Source organism: Esox lucius, chromosome 18 (assembly GCF_011004845.1).
Source record: "Esox lucius isolate fEsoLuc1 chromosome 18, fEsoLuc1.pri, whole genome shotgun sequence".
In the NCBI taxonomy this organism is placed as follows: Eukaryota; Metazoa; Chordata; class Actinopteri; order Esociformes; family Esocidae; genus Esox; species Esox lucius.
The window spans coordinates 2,275,247-2,287,305 of record NC_047586.1 but is presented as its reverse complement, the minus strand read 5'-3'; the positions used below and the strand labels follow the sequence as shown (position 1 = coordinate 2,287,305).

The 12,059-nt window shown below is 45.3% G+C and overlaps 1 protein-coding gene across 4 annotated transcripts in view; it reads right to left on the bottom strand.

Moving 5' to 3' along the window:
- Positions 1–12,059, bottom strand: part of phip (pleckstrin homology domain interacting protein) — a 38,934-nt gene that overhangs the window by 9,843 nt on the left and 17,032 nt on the right. For 2 of the 4 annotated variants that reach the window (XM_029114433.2, XM_029114434.2), the window contains exons 19-34: positions 11,332–11,457; positions 10,711–10,894; positions 10,140–10,239; positions 9,695–9,847; positions 9,426–9,532; positions 7,021–7,231; positions 6,765–6,875; positions 6,447–6,554; positions 5,749–5,873; positions 5,563–5,645; positions 4,399–4,510; positions 4,224–4,285; positions 3,905–4,060; positions 2,443–2,563; positions 1,376–1,501; positions 599–674 (exon numbers count right to left, since the gene is read on the bottom strand). In XM_029114433.2, coding sequence (XP_028970266.2) covers positions 599–674; positions 1,376–1,501; positions 2,443–2,563; positions 3,905–4,060; positions 4,224–4,285; positions 4,399–4,510; positions 5,563–5,645; positions 5,749–5,873; positions 6,447–6,554; positions 6,765–6,875; positions 7,021–7,231; positions 9,426–9,532; positions 9,695–9,847; positions 10,140–10,239; positions 10,711–10,894; positions 11,332–11,457 — 1,961 coding nt within the window. The remainder of the gene's footprint in view (positions 1–598; positions 675–1,375; positions 1,502–2,442; positions 2,564–3,904; positions 4,061–4,223; positions 4,286–4,398; positions 4,511–5,562; positions 5,646–5,748; positions 5,874–6,446; positions 6,555–6,764; positions 6,876–7,020; positions 7,232–9,425; positions 9,533–9,694; positions 9,848–10,139; positions 10,240–10,710; positions 10,895–11,331; positions 11,458–12,059) is intronic. The other 2 variants (XM_029114436.2, XM_029114435.2) reach the window with 2 other exon arrangements.

Sequence of the window (12,059 nt, the reverse complement as noted above, 5' to 3'; positions counted from 1 at the left end):
TGGAGGGAGTTGAAAGTCCGTGTTGCCCAGCGACAGCCCCAAAACATCAATGCTCTAGAGGAGATCTGCATGGAGGAATGGGCCAAAATACCAGCAACAGTGTGTGAAAACCTTGTGAAGACTTACAGAAAACGTTTGACCAACAAAGGGTATTGCCAACAAAGGGTATACAACAAAGTATTGAGATGAACTTTTGTTATTGACCAAATTGTTATTTTCCACCATAATTGACCAATAAATTCATTAAAAATCCTACAATGTGATTTTCTGGATATTTCTCCTCATTTTGTCTCTCATAGTTGATGTGTACCTATGATGGAAATTACAGGCCTCTCTCATCTTTTTAAGTGGGAGAACTTGCACCATTGGTGGCTGACTAAATACTTTTTTGCCCCACTGTATGTGTCAGTCATTCACTGCACGGCTGGATGGAGTAAAGTTGAAAAATAGTGAGACTTTTTTTTTTTTACATTGTGATATCATCACTATCAACGATCACTGCCATTTGTAAACAGTAGTAAATGGTTACGGTCACATCGACCAACCCTGGGAACCTGCCGGCACATACATATAAAGTGACCAGGCTAAACACACACACCTCATCCTCTGTGTCGGAGAAAGCCGTCTTCTTCATTGAATTGTAGAGAGGAATGATATCAGTCAGACTCTGATCTCTGAAAGGGAAAGACAGGGAAAGACAAAAATGGAGACAAAAAGAGACAGAATGCGAGCAAGAGAACGTGATGGGAGAAGAAGATGGAAAGAGATTCATGGGAGGAGCAACAGAAAGAGAGAGGATGAGAGGTAGAGTGGGGATGTGAGGTAGAGTGGGGATGTGAGGTAGAGTGGGGATGTGAGGTAGAGAGGGGATGTGAGGTAGAGTGGGGATGTGAGGTAGAGAGGGGAGGTGAGGTAGAGAGGGGAGGTGAGGTAGAGAGGGGAGGTGAGGTAGAGAGGGGAGGTGAGGTAGAGAGGGGATGAGAGGTAGAGAGGGGATGAGAGGTAGAGAGGGGATGAGAGGTAGAGAGGGGATGAGAGGTGTTAATTTTCCATGTTAACAAACCAATATGAATTGAATGATAGAGGGGGAGGTCAATCAAATGAATGTAATTTAATAAAGCAGATCAAAAGTGACACCCAACACAACATTGGAGAAATAAACCCCTTTTCACCTGAGATGAACAAACAAATATTCTGTACTTGTATCTGCATGTTGGTAGGTTTATAGTTCATTCTAGTTCATCTGACTAGATAAGTAAAATACATTTTGATATAGTGATATAGGTTTGCTTAAAGGTCAGTAGAGGTTTATATAGTGATATATGTTTACTTAAAGGTCAGTAGTGGTTTACAAACAGTAACAAGGTGGCCTTACTTGATGAAGGTCAGCATAAGATCGGAGACGAACTTGGCAGTTTTAACAATGAAGGCTCCTGTTTCATTAAAGGTTTGTGCGTTGTGCTCAATATATCGAACCTCCCACATCAACGAAGACATCCGCCTGGGGAAAGGAGCAGTGACAACTACCCTGGTAAACACACACTGGTCTCAGACACACACCTGGTAAACACACACTGGTCTCTGACACACACTGGTCTCTGACACACACTGGTCTCTGACACACACTGGTCTCTGACACACACTGGTCTCTGACACACAACTGGTAAACACACACTGGTCTCTGACTCTGTCACACACCTGGTAAACACACACTGGTCTCTGACACACAACTGGTAAACACACACTGGTCTCTGACACACAACTGGTAAACACACACTGGTCTCAGACACACACCTGGTAAACACACACTGGTCTCTGACACACAACTGGTAAACACACACTGGTCTCTGACACAAAACTGGTAAACACACACTGGTCTCTGACTCTGTCACACACCTGGTAAACACACACTGGTCTCTGACACACAACTGGTAAACACACACTGGTCTCTGACACACAACTGGTAAACACACACTGGTCTCTGACACACAACTGGTAAACACACACTGGACAATGTCACACACCTGGTAAACACACACTGGTCTCTGACACACAACTGGTAAACACACACTGGTCTCAGACACACACCTGGTAAACACACACTGGTCTCTGACACACAACTGGTAAACACACACTGGTCTCTGACACACAACTGGTAAACACACACTGGTCTCTGACTCTGTCACACACCTGGTAAACACACACTGGTCTCTGACACACAACTGGTAAACACACACTGGACAATGTCACACACCTGGTAAACACACACTGGTCTCTGACACACAACTGGTAAACACACACTGGACAATGTCACACACCTGGTAAACACACACTGGTCTCTGACACACAACTGGTAAACACACACTGGACAATGTCACACACCTGGTAAACACACACTGGTCTCTGACTCTGTCACACATGCACACTGTACTCATGACGTACCGGTAGAAGCGGTTCTCCAGCCGGGTCCGGATGGTGCTGAGGTCGGTGAGGTAGGCCACCACTGTACAGTACGTTGGATAAGCATTGAGATCAACCGGAAGGGCAAATGGTACTGCTACATCTGGAGAAAGAAGGTAGGAAGAGAGAAAGAGTGAGAGAGTGAGTGAGAAGGAAAAGAAAGGGTAAGAAGAGAGAGAAGGGATAGGAAGAGAGACAGGGTAAGAAGAAGTGCTCCGTGGGTAGGGAGAGTGTGTGTGTTAATGTTCCGTGGGTAGGGAGAGTGTGTGTGTTAATGTTCCGTGGGTAGGGAGAGTGTGTGTGTTAATGTTCCGTGGGTAGGGAGAGTGTGTGTGTTAATGTTCCGTGGGTAGGGAGAGTGTGTGTGTTAATGTTCCGTGGGTAGGGAGAGTGTGTGTGTTAATGTTCTGTGGGTAGGGAGAGTGTGTGTGTTAATGTTCTGTGGGTAGGGAGAGTGTGTGTGTTAATGTTCCGTGGGTAGGGAGAGTGTGTGTGTTAATGTTCCGTGGGTAGGGAGAGTGTGTGTGTTAATGTTCTGTGGGTAGGGAGAGTGTGTGTGTTAATGTTCTGTGGGTAGGGAGAGTGTGTGTGTTAATGTTCCGTGGGTAGGGAGAGTGTGTGTGTTAATGTTCTGTGGGTAGGGAGAGTGTGTGTGTTAATGTTCTGTGGGTAGGGAGAGTGTGTGTGTTAATGTTCTGTGGGTAGGGAGAGTGTGTGTGTTAATGTTCCGTGGGGTCAGTCCCAGCTGTATGCTGTCAGGGACAGATTCAGTTGCCCACAGAAATGCAGTGAATAGATTCAATGGGATTTAAACAGTAAATGTAAAGTGGCATGTTGGTCTGAACATGACAAATCTCAGTCCTGCTGAATGTAACCATGGTGGCTATATCTCCAGGTATACTGTGTCCAGATATATTATGTGATTATAGTATGTGATGTCTCCAGACATATTATGTGATTTTAGCATGTGATGTCTCCAGACATTATGTGATTTTAGCATGTGATGTCTCCAGACATATTATGTGATTTTAGCATGTGATGTCTCCAGACATATTATGTGATTTTAGCATGTGATGTCTCCAGATATATTATGTGATTTTAGCATGTGATGTCTCCAGATATATTATGTGATTTTAGCATGTGATGTCTCCAGACATATTATGTGATTTTTGCATGTGATGTCTCCAGACATATTATGTGATTTTAGCATGTGATGTCTCCAGACATATTATGTGATTTTAGCATGTGATGTCTCCAGATATATTATGTGATTTTAGCATGTGATGTCTCCAGATATATTATGTGATTTTTGCATGTGATGTCTCCAGATATATTATGTGATTTTTGCATGTGATTACTCCAGATATACTGTGATTATAGTGAGGACCTAATTAGGAGTTAGCCAATAGATAATGATGACAGGTGCTGATGAGCTGGTAGTTACCCAGCATGGTGAGCTGGTCGATGGCGTTGATTATGCGTAGACACTCGTGGTTCCTCGTTGCAGTGCCCCACTCCCCCTCCAGAGGAACGTACAGTAGCTCCCTCTGCTCTTCCTCGGTCAGTGGGACACTCTGACCCAACTCCTCTGGAAACACTACTGGGGGAGGATGGGAGAGAGAGGAGGGATGGAGAGAGGGAGGGGAGGAGGAGGGGGAGAGAAAGGTGTGAAAATCCACTCTCCCCTGGATAAACTACTGGAGGAAAACAACTCATTGATAGATATGTTGGATAAGGATTTAATGAACATCTGTGCATCCTACCATCATCGGGGATTGGCTCCATATCCCAAGGACTCATCTTCTCCGTGTCTCCATTATCCCAGCTACACAAGAACACAACATGTTATGAATACCATTTCAGTCACAGAGAAACCAGTGCAGGCCCATTTAGGATTAATGCAAGGTTACAAAGTCTCATAGGGGTATTATAGCCTACCAGACATTGTAACACTGGAACAGACTGTCTGGGTACTCTGACTGGAAGGGCTCCTGGTCCTCAATGGTCCCAAACCACCAGGCATCATCTATTACGGACCGAAACCTGTCACCTACACACACACATATAACACACACACACACATCATTGCCGAGTCCTAATGGGACAGGTTGACTTACTTTGCTATGTTTTAAAAATTATTAAATAAAACAACTTATTTATTAGTACAATCACTGGAAAAACAACTTCTATTTTCTACTCAGGAAAACTACAGCATCCAGACACGCGTACAGTATAGTACCCAATTTTAGAACAAAGCCCTAACACCCTATCCTCTAAATAGTACCCCATTTTGGAAGAAAGCCCTAACACCATCTCCCCAATATAGTACTACCAGGCTAACCAACCCTGTTCCTGTAGGTTTTCATTCCAACTCTAATTTAACACACCTGATTCTAATAATTAGCTGGATGAAAAGCATAACCGGGTTAGTCACAAATGGGGCTGGAAAGAAAACCTACCGGACGGTAAGTCTCCAGAATCAGCCATGTTAGTACACTTTTTTAGAAAAATGCCCTAAAACCCTATAAGTACATTACTTTAGACCAGAACCCAAGCACCCTATTCCCTACATAATACACTACTTTAGACAAGAACCCAAGCACCCTATTCCCTACATAATACACTACTTTAGACCAGAACCCAAGCACCCTATTCCCTACATAATACCCTACTTTAGACCAGAACCCAAGCACCCTATTCCCTACATAATACACTACTTTAGACCAGAACCCAAGCACCCTATTCCCTACATAATACACTACTTTAGACAAGAACCCAAGCACCCTATTCCCTACATAATACACTACTTTAGACCAGAACCCAAGCACCCTATTCCCTACATAATACCCTACTTTAGACCAGAACCCAAGCACCCTATTCCCTACATAATACACTACTTTAGACCAGAACCCAAGCACCCTATTCCCTACATAATACACTACTTTAGACCAGAACCCAAGCACCCTATTCCCTACATAATACACTACTTTAGAAAAAAAGCCCAATCACACTATACTCTACATATTTCAGAACTTCAGACCAGAGACACATGGGAAAGTGGCGCACAGTGATGACGTCAGAGTGGGTCCTAGAGGGACTAACCAATGGTCCAGTGACGTTTTCTGGCGTTATCAAACTGTTGCCGCAGAACCAGGAAGTCAATCACATCAGGCATGTCGTGGTATCTATGACAACATCCCAAGAACACATATGTTAGAAACAACATCTCACACACAGACACACACAGACACACACAGACACACACAGACACACACAGACATCCCTTACTTCATTGAGAATGATCCCCCCGTCAGCTTGCCAGAGTCTGGATCCAGGAAGGAGAGTTTGAGGCAGCAGAGAGTCGGAAGACCCACCTCATATTTAATACCCACAATCTTCATCAGCTCCTGCTCCTACACACAGACACACACACACACACACACACAGACACACACAGACACACACACACAGACACACACAGACACACACAGACACACACACAGACACACACACAGACACACACAGACACACACAGACATACAGACATACAGACACACAGACACACAGACACACACACACACACACAGACACACACACACACACAGACACACACACACACACACAGACACAAACACACACACACACAGACACACACACACACAGACACACACACACACAGACACACACACACACACACACACACACACACACACACACACACAGACACACACACACACACAGACACACACACACACACACACACAGACACACACACACAGACACACACACACACACACACACAGACACACACACACACAGACACACACACAGACACACACACACACAGACACACACACAGACACACACACACACACACAGACACACACACACACTTCCTGACATCAGTATGACTTAGGCATTTATTTGATAATCTTACTCAGACAATCTTGCATGTTTTCTTGGAAGGTGAGAGTGTATTGTGTTACCCGTAGCTCCATCTTGTGCCATGGCTGTTTCTTGGGGTTGATGCTGTAGATCTTGCTCTGTTTGGCCATCTCCACGTAGGCTTCATGTCCCTGACGGAAATAATACACCTAAAAAAACACAGTGTTAGGACATCACATTAACTTTGGGGTCAGGAGTGAAATTTAGGTTTAAGGTTTGGTCTTTGGCGCTAGGTTAGGTTTAGGGAATTCTTTTGTTTTTAACAATACTGCATTTTGGGTCCTTGTATGTGTGTACTTTGTGTGTGTGTACTGTGTACTGTGTGTGTGTGTGTGTGTGTGGGTGTGTGTGTGTGTTACCTCATCTCCCATCTGTGGTATATAGGGACATCTTCTGGGAATTGTGTCTGTTATCCAGGGGGATGGAAGCCACTCCTCCAAAGTTAGCCCCGCCTCTTGGAATTCAGCCCTCTAAGGGAGGAAGAAAGAGAAACGGAGAGGGAGACAGAAAGATTTCAGTGGAAAGAAAGAATCCACCATCCTGTACAACAACTGAAAACTTGTTCAGTTAAAAACTACGACTGAAAAAAACTATGTCATGGGCCTTTCAACACACCTTCCTCCTCCTTTCCTTTGGCTTCTTCTTCTTTGGTAATGCTCCATCTTTGTCGACTTTGTCTTTCTTTCTGTCTTTTTTCCTCTCTCTCCTCTTCTCTCCATCCTCCTCAGAGCTGCTGCTCTTCTTCTTCACCTTTACGCTCTTCTTTGGTGGTTCCAGGTTGATCCCTGCATCTGCTGTCCAGTCTGAGTAGTCGCTGGAGTAGTCACTACAGGAACCGATCAGTCAGATTAGACATTATACCAAGACAGAGTAGTCACTGTAGTAGTTTTTATAGTAGTTACCATAGTAGTCAATATGGTAAGAGTATTCTGAGTAGTCCTGTGAGTAGTCCCTGAAGTATTCATTATAACAAATGAAAAAGTGTTCATGGCAGTGCTCAATATAGCTACAAAGTAATCTGAGTAATCAGTGGAGTAGTCACTGCAGAAACAGCGTAATCAGTGGAGTAGTTACTGCAGAAACAGTGTTATCATTGCAGTAGTCACTGCAGAAACAGCATAATCAGAGGAATCACTGGAGTTATCACTGCAGAAAAAGTGTAATCAGAGTAAACTCTGAAGTAGTCAATGAAAAAACTGCATAATCATTGAAGTCGTCACTGCAGACACTGCACAATCACAGTAATCACTGGAGTAGTCACTGTAAAACATTAATCATTAGAGTAGTCACTGCAGAAATTTCATAATCTGAGTATTCACTGGATCAGCTGTCACTGCAAAAGCAGCGTTATCACTAGAGTAGTCACTGCAGGAGCAGCGTAATCTGAGTACTCAGTGGAGTAGTCACTGCAGAAACAGCAAAATTAGAGTAAAGACTGTCACCTTTAATTTGAGGGTATTTTCATCCATTTAATTTGAACCATTTATAAAATACAACATGTTTGTACATAGTCCACTATCTTTAGGGTGCCAAAAGTAGTCAATCAGGTTAACATTATTAATGTTTAATGGAAGTACTGTCTGAAGTTTACGAGTGATAAACATCAAGTGACATTCACTGTATGTAATATACAGTAGTTAACTTTAGTATAGCCAATACTAAATTAAACACTGTTCAATGGTTCCTTTAAGGTCCCAGTAAAACTCACCTCGCCAAAGTTACCTCACCAAAGTTACCTCACCAAAGTTACCTCACCAAAGTTATCTAAAAGGAGATCCTGCTGCATCAATCTTCCCATGCTAGCTAAGATTATACTACATATAAAGCCAATAATGTAGTGCAGTAATGTAGATTATAGAGAATCTTCATCAGTTCTTAAGGTTTGGTTGGCTCAGATTCCCTTATCCAAGGGTTAGGGTTTGGTTGGTTCTGGGTCCCACATACAGGGGTTGGGGTTTGGTTGGTTCCGGGTCCCACATACAGGGGTTGGGGTTTGGTTGGTTCAGGGTCCTACATACAGGGGTGGGGTTTGGTTGGTTCCGGGTCCCACATACAGGGGTTGGGGTTTGGTTGGTTCCGGGTCCCACATGCAGGGGTTGGGGTTTGGTTGGTTCAGGGTCCTACATACAGGGGTGGGGTTTGGTTGGTTGGTTGGTTCAGGGTCCTACATACATGTGTTGGGGTTTGGTTGGTTGGTTCAGGGTCTTACATACAGGGGTTGGGGTTTGGTTGGTTCAGGGTCCTACATACAGGGGTTGGGGTTTGGCTGGTTCAGGGTCCTACATACAGGGGTTGGGGTTTGGTTGGTTCAGGGTCCTACATACAGGGGTTGGGGTTTGGTTGGTTCAGGGTCCTACATACAGGGGTTAGGGTTTGGTTGGTTCAGGGTCCTACATACAGGGGTTGGGGTTTGGTTGGTTGGTTCAGGGTCCTACATACAGGGGTTGGGGTTTGGTTGGTTCAGGGTACTACATACAGGGGTTGGGGTTTGGTTGGTTCAGGGTCCTACATACAGTGGTTGGTTCAGGGTTCAGGGTTCAGGGTTTGGTTGGTTCAGGGTCCTACATACAGTGGTTGGTTCAGGGTTCAGGGTTCAGGGTTTGGTTGGTTCAGGGTCCTACATACAGGGGTTGGTTCAGGGTTCAGGGTTTGGTTGGTTCAGGGTCCTACATACAGGGGTTGGTTCAGGGTTCATGGTTTGGTTGGTTCAGGGTCCTACATACAGTGGTTGGTTCAGGGTTCAGGGTTCAGGGTTTGGTTGGTTCAGGGTCCTACATACAGTGGTTGGTTCAGGGTTCAGGGTTCAGGGTTTGGTTGGTTCAGGGTCCTACATACAGGGGTTGGTTCAGGGTTCAGGGTTTGGTTGGTTCAGGGTCCTACATACAGGGGTTGGTTCAGGGTTCATGGTTTGGTTGGTTCAGGGTCCTACATACAGGGGTTGGTTCAGGGTTCAGGGTTTGGTTGGTTCAGGGTCCTACATACAGTGGTTGGTTCAGGGTTCGGTTGGTTCAGGGTCCTACCTGGAACTGCTGTGGTCTTCAGGCCAAGGCTCCTTCTCCTCTTCCTCCTCCTCCTTCTCCTCCGAAGTGTTTCCATTAACAGGGTGAGGACGCACCTCCCCCTCTCCCTGAAGTAGGGGGTTCAGAGAGGAGTAAGAGAGTTATGAGTTCTTACTTACCAGTGCAACACTCCGCCATCTTTTAAATGTCATTCTTTCTGCAGTAAACTTCTGCATGACATTATTTGATGTCATGCAGAAACCTAAACATCATCATGAACAACACCACACCTCGGAGATGCTCTCATTGTCATCGTCATCATCTGCCACCTCAGCGCTCTGACGACTCGTTTCCTCGACAGCCGCGCGTGTCTGGTAGCCATGGTTGCCATGGTTACTCTGACTCCTCCTGGCCTCCTCCGTCACACACTCTGGAGAGGAGAACTGAAGCAAATACACATATATACATTATCTACATCAACTACATTATCTAGAGTATCTAAAGACAATACAAAATATATAGCATATCTAAGACATCTACATTACCTACAGGAACCACAACCATAACTACATTATCCATTACACCTACATGTCGACATTATCTACAAAAACTACAGTAGCAAAATGCCCTACAGCATTGACATTACACTACTGTAACTACATTATCTACAGCATGTACATTATCTATCGTAACTGCAGTATCTACAGTGTAGATGTGTGTGTGTGTGTGTTCTACCTTGTTTTCTCTGTGGAGGTGAACTGTGCGTCTCTTTCTTTCTGATCTGTAGACACTGATCTCCTCCTCTCCTTTAGCTTCCCTCCAGTTCAGCTGTCTACTACACAGAATCACACATGCAGACACAAACCCTCAGCAAACAGTCAGTCTGTCCCAGAGAGACTAACGAGGCTCTGCTCTTCACATCCAGAACCCTTCAAAAACTGCCAAATCAAGTCGGGGAGACATCATGAAATCACGATCACAAGCTTCTCTAGAAATCTAAAAGTAAGCTCATTACAGCCAAAACAATTAAAGAAAAAGGATAATGAACTTTAAATAATAATAGTTTTGCGGGGACAGTTACATAGGTCCTTAAACTATCTAAAGCTGTCAAACAACCCAGGTTATCACCATCCTAAAACAAGAAAACATTTCACTTTGTAGAAATACCACGTTAAAGGAAAGGCAGAGGCCTCAGTGAATCCAACAACCAGCCGCACAGTGTGTCTGTTAATGTGTGTGTTAAGGTGTGCGTGTTTAGGTGTGTGTGTGTGTGTGTTAATGTGTTTGTGTGTTGAGGTGTGTTTACCTGAGGACGCCCAGGCCCAGCTCTGGAACCAGAACCCTGCGGCTCCAGGCCACCAGGTCAGTCTCCGTGGCCATCTGGCTTCGGGGAGCGTTGCTGTGCATCTGCCTCACCCCCTCGATCTGACCGCTGCGACGCAGACCCACGTTGGGGGGGGAGTGGACCTCAGAGGGGGAGCCCACGGATCCTTGGGAGGGGGGAGGGGAGGGGGCGGTCTGTTAGCACAATGAGTCATAGTCTACACCCAATCAGACCAATACAGAACTATAGATTTTAGTTACTTGTTTTTGGGGGGAAACTGTTTTGGACTAGAGCTTTCTGACTGGACTGTCTGACATAGAACTGGACTAGCTGTCTGACTGGACTGTCTGACATAGAACTGGACTAGCTGTCTGACTGGACTGTCTGACATAGAACTGGACTAGCTGTCTGACTGGACTGTCTGACATAGAACTGGACTAGCTGTCTGACTGGACTGTCTGACATAGAACTGGACTAGCTGTCTGACTGGACTGTCTGACATAGAACTGGACTAGCTGTCTGACTGGACTGTCTGACATAGAACTGGACTAGCTGTCTGACATAGAACTGGACTAGCTGTCTGACTGGACTGTCTGTGTGTACCTCTCATGGCCCTGGTATGCGTGTCTGTAGACAGTCTCTGGTCCTGCTCCTGCTGCAGTCTGTGGATCATGTTGTCCAATGGAGACGCTCCTTCAACAGCTTGTTCACTGACCACCTGGTTCAGACCTGATTACAGACAGACACACATTATGGTTTTAACGCAACCAGAACACTGTAACGCTGTCTGAATGTGCAGCCCCAGTAACACAGTCTGAACGTACAGCCCCAGTAACACAGTCTGAACGTACAGCCCCAGTAACACAGTCTGAACGTACAGCCCCAGTAACGCAGTCTGAACAAACAGCCCCAGTAACGCAGTCTGAACAAACAGCCCCAGTAACGCAGTCTGAACAAACAGCCCCAGTAACGCAGTCTGAACGAACAGCCCCAGTAACGCAGTCTGAACGAACAGCCCGAGTAACACAGTCTGAAGAAACAGCCCCAGCAACACAGTCTGAAGAAACAGCCCCAGTAACACAGTCTGAAGAAACAGCCCCAGTAACACAGTCTGAAGAAACAGCCCCAGTAACACAGTCTGAACGAACAGCCCCAGTAACACAGTCTGAAGGAACAGCCCCAGTAACACAGTCTGAACAAACAGCCCCAGTAACACAGTCTGAACAAACAGCCCCAGTAACACAGTCTGAACGAACAGCCCCAGTAACACAGTCTGAACGAACAGCCCCAGTAACACAGTCTGAACGAACAGCCCCAGTAACACAGTCTGA